This window comes from Fukomys damarensis, unplaced genomic scaffold (assembly GCF_012274545.1).
Source record: "Fukomys damarensis isolate Sample0158 unplaced genomic scaffold, DMR_v1.0_HiC HiC_scaffold_16, whole genome shotgun sequence".
NCBI lineage: Eukaryota > Metazoa > Chordata > Mammalia > Rodentia > Bathyergidae > Fukomys > Fukomys damarensis.
Genome location: NW_022900928.1, coordinates 31,144,332 through 31,159,855, shown reverse-complemented (window position 1 = coordinate 31,159,855; position 15,524 = coordinate 31,144,332). Strand labels below are relative to the sequence as shown.

The 15,524-nt window shown below is 47.3% G+C and overlaps 1 protein-coding gene across 2 annotated transcripts in view; it reads left to right on the top strand.

The window, feature by feature from the left end:
- The window catches only part of LOC104868528 (BTB/POZ domain-containing protein KCTD14), a 50,385-nt gene that overhangs the window by 26,934 nt on the left and 7,927 nt on the right, over window positions 1–15,524 (top strand). The window contains exons 1-2 of one of the 2 annotated variants that reach the window (XM_033764241.1): window positions 3,192–3,448; window positions 9,625–10,292. In XM_033764241.1, the coding sequence (XP_033620132.1) occupies window positions 3,401–3,448; window positions 9,625–10,292 (716 nt within the window). In that variant the 5' untranslated portion in view covers window positions 3,192–3,400. Of the gene's footprint in view, window positions 1–3,191; window positions 3,449–9,624; window positions 10,293–15,524 lie in introns of those variants that run through there. The other variant, XM_010633307.2, reaches the window with a different exon arrangement.

Below are 15,524 nucleotides of genomic sequence, written 5' to 3'. Positions count from 1 at the left end.
GGAGCCCAGGGCTCCAGGTATGCTAGGCAAGTGCTTTACCTCTGAGCCACATTCTACCCTTAGTTTTATTTTCTTCCTCAAGCATCTGCTGGCACTCCCAATTCAGATCTATTATTTTCTTTCCATTAAATTTTCTGGTACATTTTAGGTATACAGTACAGTTACATTCATCACTGGGATCATTTACATGATGTAACTTGGTTCTTATCTTTTCCGCATTCTCTTGCCCGCCCTTCACCCTGTAAGACCTAAAGTCTCACTTCCACTCCACAGAGGTGAACAGCCCAAAGGCCTCCATGATGTTGAGTCCTATAGCCCAACGATGGCTCCGGAAACAAGACCCAGGGCCTTACTTCCGAACAGCCAGAAGGGCCTCCATAATGCTGGGGCCTATAGCTCAGTGAGGCTCCCAGAGCTCGACGGAGGAACGAGTCACCCAGGAGGGAACACACCAGGCTACATGGTAAACATGTAAGACTTGAATAGGCTAAAGTGACTCCATGCTAATAGACCAGACTGTGCTTCTTCATATGCTAATTGCTACCTTGGTTAACAGCCCGCCCAGGGGCAAATGGTTTGACAAAAGGTGACCCTAGAACATTTCCTGCATAAGATAAGCAATGTGTTTGCAGTCTTGTTCTGTGAATTCCCTGACTCTTTGTTTAGAAAAACCTTATAAAAAGTACCTCAGCCCCTGAGCAGTTGCCTCTCTGAGCCACCTGGCTCCGGGAGTGCCGTCTGGCCAGACTAATAAAGGTCTCTTTTACCATCTAGGCTGGTGTGTTCCTTCCTGGGTTTCTCGGTTCTCTGTCGTGTTCCCGGAGCCTCGCTGGGTGTTAGGGCCCAGCATCGTGGAGGCCTTTTTGGCTGTTCACGCTCCGTGGAGTGGAAGTGAGACTTTAGGTCTTACAAACAGACCTTTATTACTCTGGCCAGACGGCACTCCTGGAGCCAGGTAGCTCAGAGAGGCAACTGCTCAGGGGCTGAGGTCCTTTTTAAAGGGTTTTTCTAAACAAAAAGTCAGGGCATTCGCAGAACTACCAAAGGACAAGATTCCAAAAGCATTGCTTATCTTACATAGGAAATGTGCTATGGTCACCTTTTGTCATGCCACGTGTCCCTGGGCGGGCTTTTAACCAAGTTAGCAATTAGCATATGAAGAAGCACAGTCTGGCCTATTAGCATGGAGTCACTTTAGCTCATTCAAGTCTTACAACCTGCTCCACCCTTCCCTATTTACAAAGACTTTGTTTCCATTTTTTCCCTTTTCTCATATTTTTCCCCTTTTTACCATTCCCCTACCTCTCCCACTTCCCCTACACCTTTTAGACCTTTTATTCCTATTTCACACTATCAGTTACACCATTTGAACTTTATTTACACTTTTAGTTTTTCACACCAGAGAAACAATTTGGTATTTACACGTGTGTGTCCTATTAATTTCACTTAAGAGTATGGCCTCAATGTGCATTCATTTAGCTATAAATGTCTCTAGTTTTTCATTCTGTATGGCTGAGTAGTACTCCATTTTATAGAAAAACCACATCTTTATCAAGTCTCCAGTGGATGGGCAATTGGGCTATTTCCAAGTTTTAGCTATTACAAACTGTGTCACTATAAACATGGGTCAGGTCTATTTTTATTTATTTTTAGGGTTTTTTTGGGGGGGTAGCAGGATCGAACTCATAACTTTCTGCTTGCCAGGTAGGTGCAGCACCACTGAGCTACATCCCTGGTCCTCCACTGCTTTTTTTTTTTTTGTACTGGGGATTGAACTCAGGTCCTTGTGGTTGTGAGGCAGGTAGCAGAACCACTGAGCTACATTCCCTGTCCTGCATTTTAAATTAAATTACTGATTATTTTTATTGTTGCTGTGGCTGACCACATTGGACCCAAGGTCTTTTTCTCTTTTTCTTTGTGGTACCTGGGATTGAATTCAGGACCTTAAACTTTTGAGGCAGGTGCCACACCATTGAGCTAAATTCTTGGCTCCCCAAGATCTATTTATACGCTTATGTATAGTCAAATTTTTGGAGGTAACTTCTCACTCAAAACTAAGGAATGAGACAGGAAGTTTCAAGGCATTCGCAGTTTTTTTTCCTAATTTACCCTTTTATAAGTCTCTTATCTGACATCCTACACTGAGAGAGGTCCAGGAATTTGACTTCTAGTTCACCTCCACATAAAAGAAAAGCTTGCAGTTGCTCAGAGTTGAAGGCAACCCCACGGGGGCCCAGGGAGTCAGCTCTGCACACCACAGAGTACACATCAGAGCATTTCCTCAATTTTCTTGCCAGCCGAGACAAACATAGACATTCATATGTTCAACATTTCTTTTGTTCCTTCCCTTCTTGCTTCCATCCACCCTTCAAGTGTTTGTGTTTATATGTGTGTGTGTGTGTGTGTGTGTGTGTGTGTGTGTGTGGTAATGGAAATGCAGCAAGAGCTGCCCTGACCAACTTTACCCCTTTCCGTACCTGTGACATAAGGTTTCTGTGCCTCATCACAGTCCAAAACCCAGAGGAACCAGCTGACCCTGGACTGAAACTTGTGAAACTCCGAGCCAAAATAAATCTCTCCTCCTTTAACGTTGCTTTTTCGGGTCTTTTGTTTGAGTCAGGGTCTCACTACTAGTTCAGGCTAAATTTGAACTCACCATTAGCTCAGGCAGGCTTTGAATTTACAGCAGTCCTGGGATTGCAGGCGTGTGTCGCCATGCCGGGCCTCACAGGTATTTAATCAGAGTGACAGAAAAGCCAACACCCCTGAGACTACAGGCATGCACCACCATGGTCGTTTTGGAGGTCATTTTTACCCGCTGATGCTTTCTCATTCTGGTGAAAGTGTGTGTCACTTTCTCCCCTACAAGGTTTCTTCTTTTTCCTCCTTGCCACCAGGCGGTCTTGCCAGAAATCACAGCCTACATGTAATTAGCAGGAAATTATAATATATATATGTGATTATTATTATTGTACTGCGAATATGAACTCAGGACCTCGCGCTTGCCAGGCAGGTGCTGCACCACTGAGCCACATCCCCAGCCCTCGGTTGGCTATATTTTAACAAGGAAAACCACCTCACACAACCGACGCCTTCCACACCAGCCACCCTGCCTCCAGGGCCTCTCCTTACTCAAATCTAAATTGGGCATGGCAGGTCTTTCCCTTCAGGACTGTGAGGGTAAAGTCTCCCATTGTTCATCAATTCCCTCCACATTCCTCCTTTGCACATCAAACAGTCCAAGGCAAAGAAAGAGGCAGGGCCTCTTTGGTCTCTGCTGGGCCCGCCCAGTGCGGGCTAACCTGGCCTGGGCCTGGCTCAGCCGCACTGAGCCAGAGTGCTCCTGCCCTGTAGGGTAGCGACTTGGCGGGGCTGCCGTGTGAGCGCCGGGGAAACCAGGATGAGCCGCACCCCAACGCCTCGGAACCTGCGGCCTAGCCCGCCCAGCGTGAGTGCAGGGCGTGAGGGTGGGTGGTCTGGAGCCAGCTGCGTCCCGCCTCCCAGCTGCCTCGGTTTTCCTGCCTTTGGCTCCAGGTTCTTCCCCAGTCCCCATCCCTCCCCTCTGTTCTGAGTCTCTGCCTTCGGCCCTGTATCCCGCCGCCGCCGCTCCAGGCTGGAGGACCCCACGTTGGCCCTGGGCTGCCCCCGAGCTTTGATCGCTGTTCTTTCGCGTCTTGGTCTCCTACTCCATATCTGCAGATCTCTTCTTTGCCCGTTTCTTGCCTGGCCGGCCTCATTTGCTCCCACCCTCTCCCCTCAGTCTTTGTTTTAGTTTCTCTTCTTGTCCCCTCTGGCAACCTGTGCCGGCCTGGCCTGCTGTGGTCCTCAGCTCTCCCCCTCTCCTCCCTTGCCCCGCACCTGAGGGAGAAGCCTGCTGGTACAGCCTGGCCCCTGCCTTCCCTCACTCTCAATCCCCATGGCCCCCTGACCCTGCCCAGGCCTTCTGGCTGGGTCCCGAGTCTCTCACGGCTCCCTAGTCTTCTCCCAGGACTCAGAGGAGAGGCGCATGGGGAGGTGGATCAGGGAAAGTCCGAGTGCACTCCGGGAGCAGAACATCCTACTCCTGTGCTGGGCTGAGTGCCATCCTGACTACCGAAAGAAGGAAAGCAGGTCCACCAGCAGTGCAGGAAGGGTCTCCTTATTCTACGGGGAGATTGAAAAATGCATCGCTGTTGGCTCCTAAGTCACCAGAACAGTATCAGGGTGCTAGGCGCTGAATGCCCTGTGCGTTTCACAAATGTGTGAGTGAATTTCTGGGCAAGGGTAAAGCACAGAGCCAGCGGTGAGCTTGATGGCAGGTAGGGCAAGGCTGGCTTTTATCGAAATACCAGGCGCGTCTGTGCATCAGAGCCACGGGTAAGCTCCATTGAGTTCCACAGTTACTGGTGTAGCAGGTACTGGTGACACGAGGAAGAACCCAGGCCGCTGCCTGCCTTGGGAGCCTCGCAGTCTGATAGGGACGCAGATGAACAAACAGTATTACCTGGGAGGGCCCTGCTCCTGCGGAACTCACTTGAAAGCTGAGTCACTGGGTGAAGGGAGGGTGCCTGGAAAGTGACTGAAGCCCTGGAGGGGAAGGAGGAGGAGGGCAGCAGGAAAGGGTTTTGTTTGTGGATTGCTGGGGGAGGAGCTGCGGCCTATTGCAGAGTGCGGTAAACCTTGTTGAGGAGCGTGGCGTTTGCCAGGGAGGTAAGGAAGTGCATACTGAAGGGAGTGCAATTATTAGATTTCAACATCGGAGAAAGATGCACACTTTGGTTTAGGAGTGCAGAATGGATGGGAGGGCCAGGTGTGGTGGGGGAACACTGGGAAGGCCCAGGCAGCAGGATTGCAGAGTTTGAGTCCAGCCTGGACTACGTAAAGAGCTCATGGGCTGCCTGAACTACACAGTGACACTGTCTTTAAAAAAAAAAAAAAAAAAAAAAAAAGATGGGAGCTGGGTGATGGGGCACACCTGTAATCCCAGCACTCGGGAAGCTGAGGCAGGAGGATCACTGTCAGTTCAAGACCAACCTGGGCTACATAGTAGGTTCCAGGTCAGTCTTAACTACATAGTGAGACCCTGTCAAACAAACAAAAAAGAATGGGAGTGCCAAGCAGATAAGACTTAGTGATTAATTAGTTATAGGGGAGAGACCGAGGGCAGGAGCAGATGCAAGAGTAACTAGGATTCTGGTTCATACAACTGAGATAGGGTGGAATTGTAAAAATTTGGGCTGTGGGCTGGGGAGAGATCTTGAGGGCCTTGGGAGACATCTGAATAGAGATGTCCCTCCATTCACTCAACTGGGGATGACCTAAGGAAATTTATTAATGTTTGAGGGGAGGTGAGAAGTATAGGGACCCTTCAGCCTGGGCTTGGGTGACTGCTGGGCCTGATTCATCTCTGTCCTCAGGGCCGGCAGTGGCTTGACACCCTGAAGTGACCTCTAAAGACCAGGTGTCTGGTAGTAAAGATGGGGAGAGGAACCACACCGAAGGGGCAGGTGTGTTACTAGGTAGCCTGCTTCATTAATTAAACATTAGTCAGTTTTATGATGCCTGGGTCTCCTTCTGGAGCTGGTTTCCATTTTTTTTCTCATCTCGAACAAAAAATTGGATGAAATAAGCAAAAAGCAATGGTAAAATTTATTTGAAAAAGTAAAATGAAGCTGGGCATGCCTGTAATCCCAGCACTCAGGAGGCTGAGGCAGGAGGATTGCTGTGAGTTCTAGACCAGCCTGGGCTACATAGTGAGTTTCAGGTCAGTCTCAACTACATAGTAAGACCCTGTCTCAAAAAACCAAAACAAAAAAAAAGTAAAATGAAAAGTGATGGAGAAACTGGCTCTGCAGAGCAATCTTGGGTCAAGTAAAAGAGAAAAAGCAAGATAAAAGTACACCTTAGAGAAAACAGGGCCAGATGTCTCGAGGAAAGCTGCCATAGCAAGCCCCCCATCATGAGGGATCAAACTCAGGACCTTGCCCTTGCAGGGCAGGTGCATGCAGTACCACTGAGGGCTGTGTCCTTTTATACTGTGCATGTCTCAAGGAAACCCACAACAGCTTCTACATATGGGTACTGAGAGGCAGTGCTGGGGTCCTCTGCCTCAGGCTGATGTCAGGACCAGCCCATCCCATTGAAAACCTGCTGGCTGCCCCTGTGTTCCTGGATCTTGTATTAATTAATAATTCACGCCTACATTCCCAGCCAGTTTCACCATGCACTAACCTTCTGTGTCAGGCGAACCTGAAGAGGAGTGGAAAAGAAGTCTGCTAGAAACACAATGAGCAAAAAGAGAGAAAGAGGGTGGGGGATTTAGCTCAGTGATGTCACCGCCTGTCTCACAAGCACAAGGTCCCCAGTTCCACCTCCTGTGTCAAAAAAAAGAAAGTGGACAGTGTTCATGGATGTTATAGGGATTCTAGAATATGCAAGGAAATTAGGGACTTTGGGGAGAAAGGAGGGAAAAGAGAATTAAACTTGGAAACTGGGGCTGAGTTCTTCATATAAGGGCAGGAAGCTCATTTTTGGAGCATTTGGAAATTAGTTTCTAAAAAGATATTTGAGTGGACTCATTAACTGGAGAGGTTTAGAGTTTTCTAGGTCCTTTTTTTTTCAGAACTTGGGATTGAACTGAGCCACATCCCTGGCTTTTTTTTTTTTTGCTTTTTTTGGTACCGGGAATTGAACTTAGGACCTTGTGCTTGTGAGGCAGGTAGTGGCACAACTGAGCTAAATCTCCAGCCCTGTTTTTTTCTACATAGCTTCTTGGTATGTAGATTAGGCTGGTTTTGAACTTACTACGTAGCCTAGGCTGTCCTCAAACTCTTGCCATACTCCTGCCTCAACCTCTTAAGTGCTGGAATTAATTACAGGTGTGCAGTACCATTTCCAACCTCTAAATCCTTTTTACCTTTCCTTCCTTCCTTCCTTCCTTCCTTCCTTCCTTCCTTCCTTCCTTCCTTTCTCTCTCTCTTTTTAAGCTGATTTTCTAAGCACCTGGAAATTAGCTTTGCAAAGGACATTTGCATAATTGGACTCATGCTCTGAGACCAGGAGAGATTTAGAGCTCTCTCAGGCCTTTTTGCCCCTGTTTCACAGATGACACAGCTCAAGACAGAGAAGGAAAGGGAACTACCCCAGGCCCAGAGCTAATGACCATGTTTGGTGGGGCAGGTGTTGGGGAGGGGGCCCCAGAGACTGTACTGGAGAGAGACTGAATGAGAGGACGGAGTCCCAGCCCCACTTCCTCTCTTCCCCTCCCTGCTGTGTGCCTCTTCTCTCTGCGTTTCCCTCACAGGATTACAGGGATGTTAAGAGCGCCTGTGAGCCCTCAGTGGCAAAGGAGTAATAGGAGAGCACACGGGGTCAAAGCCTGCAACTTCACACCTACCTGCCTGCTGTGCACAGGTGACCTCGCCTCTGGTGAACCAAGCAGCTCTGCCGAGGAGCCCTGAGGCTTATGGGAGAAAGTCTTAGGCTCCGGGCCTCTTTTGCTCAGCTGTAGTGTTTGGGAGCTGCCAGGATGCACCCTCTGTACCTGGGTAGGAGCTGTTGCCGTGGCAACTGGGCGCTTCCCAGCAGTTGGTTGCATCTGGTGCTCAGTTCAGCCTGGTACTCGGTCTTGGAGGGAGAGCCCGCACACCAGTAGAGAGTGAGGTCAGACCCACCAAGGCTTGAGGACTTTCCTGAGCCCTGGCATGGCTTGTGGCAGAAAGTCGGGGCCAGATTTCCAGGCTCCCCTTTGACTGCACAGATTGCTGTTCATTGGCAGTGTTATTTCTCACTCACCCAGGAGAGGGCGGACCCCTTCCCTTGAGGCTTCCTCTCCCCACCTGTGCCTGTTAGCCCTGTGAGCTCCTGGAGGCTGGAGCGATGTCCTAGGTGCTTAGCACAAGCCTTGGATGTGTAGCGCTCCACAGATTTGTGTTAGGGATGAGTGACAGGATCTCACTATGTAGTTTAGGCTGGGCTTTAACTCATTATGTAGCACAGGTTGGCTGCAAACTGGTGATGATTCTCCTGCCTCAGTCTCCCCAACCTGGGATCACAGGCATGTGCCACCATGCCTACTGTCAGGACTTTCTGTTGATGTACTGGGGATTGAAACTCAGGCCTTTGCACTGAGCTGCTTCTCCAGCTAGTTTTTCTGTTTTATTTTGTTTTGAGACAGGGTCTCTTGAGTCTAAATTACCAAGGCTGAGCCTGAACTTCTAGTCCTGCCTCACCCTCTCAGAGCACTGAGATTGAAGGTGTAACGGAAATAGGCCAATTTACCAATGTGCCTGCCACTGTATTCAGTCTCCTTTTGCCTTCTTCAGCTTCAGTCCTCAGTAAAATGAGGACTCAATACATTCTGGTAGGCATGCAGGGGAGGGTTAGTTTAAGATTTGTTTATAGGAGTGGAGCATCATGCCTGCCGATTAGTTTATCAGTGGCAACCTATCCCAACAGCAGAATGTAACATTGAAAGCTCTAAAAGGTTCACCATCACTGGTTTACATTACGCATTTAAAATGTAGGCCGGCATGGTGGCTCACGCCTATAATCCCAGCACTCAGGGAGCTGAGGCAGGAGGATCGCTGTGAGTTCGAGACCTGCCTGGGCTACATAGTGAGTTCCAAGTCAGTCTCAACTACACAGAGACCATGTCTCACAAAAACCACACACACACCGCAAAATGTAGCGTACAGGTTCAAGATCCTGAGAGCAGGAGTTAGGTTCTTGTTCATCACTGGATCCCAGGTACCTGGCCCAATACAAAGCAGTCACGTACACATTTTATTGACCCGAGTGGGTAAATTTTATATAATAAAAGTTGTCTAGGGTGCCAGTTTCTAAGAACAAGTGATGTCCTACTTTGTGGTAGCCTTCTGTTTTGTTAGAGATGAAGTTTTTAAAATTCTGTTGAATAGACTTGTTTGACATTGCACCACATTTTACAGTTCATAAAAGTTTTTGCCTGCTATATCTATTGTATTATCAGGCTTTTGCCACAAAACATTCCTGTTTTTCTGTTTTTGATTTTTCCAGTTCTGGGGATAGAAGTCAGGATATTCGGACTGATCTACATAACCAGCGTTCATATTTTTTATGTGAGACAGGTTGGCATTAATTTGCCCAGCCTAGGATTGATCTTGTGATCTTCATAACTCAGCCTCACTGAGCATTTTTTTTGGTACCAGGGATCAAACTCATGACCTTCTGCTTGTGAGGCAGGTGGCAGAACCACTGAGCTAAATCCCTGGCTCTCCCTCACCTTTTTTATTTTATCTTTTACTGTATCATAAATCTAAGAATCCTTAATAAATTAAGACCTCCTGACTTATCAACTCTGTATCCCCAGCTTGTCGATGAAGAAATAAAGGCCATAGACTTTGGAAATTTTATTTCTGTGACTTCCACAGTAACTTCCACTGGTCAGATTGCATGATCTAAATGACAATGTTAAAATGCTTCGGTATCAAACTGAAATATGTTTCCTTCTTAAAATGCCCAAGTGCTGTGCCATACAGCATGAGTACACCCTGAAGCAGTTGCTCAAACTCCCCCAAGTCCTGTTCTGGTTATTGTCTGGATGAAAATAAGTCAGGACCCTCCTGGAGGAGGTGGTGTTGGCTCACCGTGAGTTTGTGCCCCCAGGTATCTACCGTTGTGGAGCTGAATGTGGGAGGCCAGGTCTTCACCACCACCACAGACACCCTGAGGAAAGTCCCGGGCTCCAGACTGGCGGAGATGCTCTCCAGCCCAGCGTCTGCCTGCAAGGATGCCGAAGGCCGCTTCTTCATCGACCGCCCCGGCACCTTTTTCCACCCCATCCTGGACTACCTGCGCAGCGGGCAGGTGCCCCAGCAGCATGTCCCCGAGGTGTACCGTGAGGCCCAGTTCTACGCCATCCAGCCTCTGGTCAAGCTCTTGGAGGACATGCCTCAGATCTTTGGCGAGCAGGTGTCCCGGAAGCAGTTTTTACTGCAAGTGCCAAGCTACAGCGAGAACCTGGAGCTGCTGCTGCGGCTGGCCCGGGCCGAGGCTGTGGGGAGGCGTGCATCGCAGGTGGTGGTGTGTGTGGTGTCCAGCGAGGAGCAGGCCACACAGTGTGCAGAGCTTATATATTACCTGGAGTCCCAGAAGATGTCAGTTGTCAAGTTTGTGCCCTGTAAATTAGATTGTGACAGGAAGGACCTTCTGCAGTGCCTGGAGATAGACATTAAGGCACAGGGCTACCAGGTATCCTATCAGGAGTACCAATTTTATAAGGCAATCAATGCCAAGTTGGAGGATTGCTTCTATACATTCACCTTCACATGGTGGTGAGTCCCATGGGCTAGGACTGTTTGTTATGGGACCCGGTGGGGCTCATGAAATTAAAAGATGCCATCAAAATCCATGTTCCTTTTATTTCTAAAACAAACATGAACTTCCACGGTTGGCTTAGAGCTTTGCCCTCACATATTTACTCGTCTTCTGCCAAAATTTTCCACTCATTGCAAAGGACTACGCTGTCCTTGCAGGCTGCTCCTGAGTGGTCTCTCTTCAAAGCCTCATGTACTTGCCTGTCCCTTCTTTTGAAGCCCAATAGCGTGGCCAAGGTAAATGAGAAGTTTTCAACACTGCTTTGACAGGAGATGGAAGAAGACAACAGGAAAATATAGGGTACTAGGACTAGATAATTGCACCTGAAGATGTAGTCTACCCCACCTCGGCTACTGGTCCATGTATCCAGTGTGTGCTTTCATGAGGAAGGTGCCAAGTTAGTACCTGCGGCAGCCCCAGAGAAGTCCACTTCTAGAATAGTGGTTTTCTCACTTCAGTGTCAGCATCCTCTGGGACCTTGTTAGAAATATACACTGGTAGTCCCCATTCAGATTTATTGATTCAAGATCTCTGAGGGTTGGGCTAGCTGTCTTGTTTACCAAGTCCTCCAGGACAGTTCGGTGTACTTTTTTTTTTAATTTTGGTATTGAACCCAGGGGCCTTCACACTGAGCTACTTCTTCAACTCTTTATTTTTATTTTTTTGGTACTGGGAATTGAACTCAGGTCCTTGCACTTGTGAGGCAGGCAACATTTTTTTTTTTAATGTTATGGCATAATCATGTGCATGCCATATCACTAAGTTGCCCAAGGTTGGCTCAAACTTGTACCTCTACTGCCTATCCCTCCCGGAGTGCTAGGATTTGAGGCTTGCCCAACCTTTTCCAACTGCTTTGACAGTTTTGAGGAGTGCTAGTAATTGTAACATTCCCATCTTTGAAACTGTTCTGATTTCTTTCTTCACTATCAAAATGGGGTTATATAGGTTTTTTAGGGAAATTGTTTATATTTCATTTTTCTTTTGAGACAGGGTCTCAATATGTTGCCCAAACTGGACTTGAACATGTAATGCTTTTGCCTCCTCCCAATTAGCTGATGTTATGTTTTGAATCTTAAATCCATCCCACCCTTGTTGCAGTGTGATATCCTGGCAGTGCAGAGGATGAAAAATTACTCCCAGTTCAGCTTAAACTCCGTTAAGGCCCAGAGGGACAGTTTAACAGAGACTCATCTGTGTGATGTCTCAGATAAACAGCAACTGAGAAAACTCTGGCCTTTTATTTGTAACCCAAGGACTTGAGAACAAAGGTGCAGAGGAAATACATTTGTGTAAATCCTTCCTCAGAGGAAAGGAAGGAATAAGATGGTCTGCTAGGCAAGTTTATGGCGGGTATGAAGAACACAATGTCTGGAGTAAACATAGTCTAAGAGTACTGTTGTTTCTAGCTCTGCTCAGTTGTTCCCTGCAGATCTGCTCTAATCTCTCTTTTTTTTTAATGGGATCACACTCAGGACCTTGTGCTTGCAAGACAGGCCCAGCACCACTGAGCTAAATCCCCAGCCCATCCGCTCTAATCTTTTAACTGTCTATTCCAAGAGTCCTATGCTGTTGCTTCAAGGTTCTCTTCATCTTTGTACTTATTTCAGTCATTCCTTTGGCCAGTCACCCCACAGCCCTCAGCTTGTATTTTGAAGCCTTGATCCTCCAGGGCAGCAGTGCACACACGGAATGATGAGGGGTGACTGGATCATGGAGGTGGTACATCAGTGGTTTAAGTTGTTGATGGGTTCAAAATTGAATGGTGTCCTAGGAGATGGGTCCCAAAGGGAGGGAGTGGGTCTCCAGAGGCATGACTTTGAATGGTATGTCTTGTTCCCGTTTCCTCCTATACTTTCTCCTCCAATCCTAGAAGGCTTCTGTAGCCTTTTGCCATAAAGTTTTTGCCTCACCACAGGCCAAAAAAAAAAAAGCTTCTGGTGGCAGTACCTCACTTCCTTTTCCCTGCACCTCACTTCCTTTTCCTGCTCACTGCTTCGTAGTGTGGTCCCACACAGTTCCCACATATATACCTGGAAGTGTTATTTCTACATGGAGTCATCTACCCTGGCTATGGCCTGATGTGCACCCATCCACAATGGCTGTAAGGTGTTCAGATTCTGTAAATCCAAATGTAAAAAAAAATTTTTTTTTTTTTTGAGACAGGGTCTCACTGTGTAGTTGAGACTGACCTGGAACTCACTTTGTGGCCAGGCTGGTCTCGAACTCACAGCGATTCTCTTGCCTCAGCCTCCCAAGTGCTGGGAGTACAGGTGTGCGCCATCACGCCCAGTATGTCATAGAATCTTTAAAAAGCAGCACAGTCTTCACAAGGTCCAGTTCATAAAAGGTACCCGTAAAAAGCTGCCAGTGGATAACTCATTTGAATTTTTAAACCTGTCAAAGACCAGCAAAAACTGTGGAATGAAACTATTGATGCAACGAAGAAAGTCAAAGAAATCAAGCAAAACACCAAGCTCAATTTATAATGAACAGGTTGAAGAAAAAGAGCTCCAGAAAGTCCAGGACATGAAGGAGGCCAAGCAGAAGATCCATTTCATCTGGGGAGTGCAAAGCAGCTAGAAGAAAAGATGGTGCAGAAATTACAACAGGACATGGACACCAAAGACGTTTCTTAGAGACCTTAGAGTGCCATTTCTGGACACAAATCTCTGGACACTTTTTGTTTGTTTTTGTTTTGGGTACCAGGCAGGTACAGTGCCACTGAGCTATATCCCTGGTCCTGTTTGTATGAGACAAGGTTGCGCTATGCATCTCAGGCTGGCCTTGAACTCATGGCAATCCTCCAGGCTCAGCCTCCTGAGTGCTGGAATTATAGGCATGTGCCAGCATACCTGGCCCTCCTCTGGTCACCTTGATCTGTTTGTTCCTGAGGTCACTCCAGTGAAGGTGCCTGGGAATCTCTGCACTGCCATCTGCTGAACATCTCCTTGTGGGTGCTGGATTCCAGCTCCTGTCACAGCCTAGATGTGCTCTGTAAGTTGTGAAGATTCTGTGTGCAAGGGCGAAGATCAGTGATGGACATCAGGTAGATGTGCCATTTCCATAATGATCTAGGAAGCATTTGTGTAACAGCCAATCAAAATCTAAAAAAAGTACATGAAGTAAAACTTGCCTTGTATTAAAAAAAAACAAAAAAAATGGCACCCGTTGACCCTGGACTGAAACCTCTGAAACTCTGAGTCAAAATAAATATCTCCTTCAGCGTTTTGTTTTTCCTCAGGTACTTTATCACAAAAACAGAAAAGGTAACAGCTGATTACAGATATGCTTCACCACAACCATCTTTGAGGAAGATCATTTTCATCGGATCATATCAAATGTAAATACTGACATCAGGATTTATAACTGTGCATACTGACTCACTCACCTGGATGAAATGGCTTTGCCAGTTTCTCCACACAGTTTCTTCTCTTTTTTTCCCTCCTTGCCACAGGGTACTCTTGGAAGAAGTAACCCTCACAGCCCACATGTAGGGAGTCATGCAGTCCTTTCCTGTGGGTTAGGGTTTAAAATGGTAGCTTCCCACCCCAGCAGTTCCCAAAGGAACATGAATACATAAATAGTCTGCGTTGTCCACCCTCACTCATGACGCCTCCGTGCCTTTAAAAAAAAGGCACTTGGGCATTCTGATCTTTCCCTTAGGACCAGAGGGGTGAAGTGTCAAGTTCTTAGTATCTATTTCTGTTGTCTAGTGTGGTGGCTGCCCTAGGTTCTTGGTGTCCCAAACAAAGACGGGAGCAGGATACACAGAGGTAGAAGTGCGAGCAAAGATATATTAATCGTAGTGTTACGGGGCCAGGCAAGTTGGAATTATAGAGATGTACCACACTCTGAATTAAATAGCGTCCTTTATTATCATAGCCACCATTCCAGAGTGGCTTGCACCAGGAAAACTGGACAAAGGAAAGGCAGTTTGCAGTCCCTTTAAGGACTCTTCTATCTGGGAAGGGTTAAGGGAAAGGGGGAGCTCAAACGGACTTTCACAAGAGCAGAACTTTGCTAAGTTAGTGAGGGTCAGGCAACGTTTCACACAGTTTAATTAAAATATCCCACAAGTATGGAGTTTTCCATTTACAAGGTAGTAAAGATAACATAGTCGCAGACTTACATAGGTGCAGAGTATCCTGTGTACAAGGCAGCACAGATAATAGTTGCCAACCCACGTAGGATGTGGTGGTCTGTGACTCGTTAACCGAGGGTACTCCCAGGGTGGAAGGGGAAGGTGACCACCTGGAATTGCTCAAAATTGAGTCAGATTGACTATCCTCACATCAGGATCGGCTCCTCAGGGTAGGAGAGGGCCAGTGAAAAGATCTCACGTCCCCCGCAAGAAGGCAGGTGTCAGAACCTGTATGTGGTTTTTACAAGGTGGAAGTAGCTCTTTCAACTGGCTACTCCAAGTCTCTCCCACTGCGGGCAAGTGTGCTTCGTGTTGGTGGGGGACTTTTTGTCCCTATAGGGACCTCTGAGGAACTGTTATGGCACTGAAAGCCCACGATGTAGAGGTGGTAGGGCCAAAGCTACAATGTGAGATTATAACTAATTATAACTGGGTTGGGGTCCCTTTCGATTGTTTAGGATATATAGTGTCTGCATCCCCATGATACAGGAAACTTGATGTGTCGAATTTGTACTCTCTGGAACTGAAGAACGAATCCCAAGGAACCATGGGAAAGAGTGGGAAAAATAGAGGGGCGGGGATGCACTCACAAGGGGAGCTAGACACCCAGTTGGGGACTGGGGACTAGGAATGGGAAATAAGAATAGGTCCTGAGAGACAGGAGGGATCCCAAGTGGGTTGCCACTGAGGTCATCTCTCTGAGAGGGTTTCATAAGATAGTCAGGAGATGAGTACTGTTACAGATGAACGGGCCAAGAATAATCCAGGTTCTTGTGCAAGGCAAGGAAAGAATTGCCAAGTGTACACCCCACAGTATGGTATAAGTGATATAGGGGAATAGATGTAACTCCCAAAACCTGCTGGATATCTGAAACTCAAGTTCATGTTCTCTAAAATGGAAGAATGAATTTTGGGAACAATGGAGGTTAAAGTAGGAATTTCTTTTTTTTTTTTTTTAACCAGGAATCAAATTCAGTACCTTTGCCCTTGTCAGGCAGGCGTGGGGCCACTATGCTAAATCCCTGGCCCTAAACTAGGAAAATTTGTT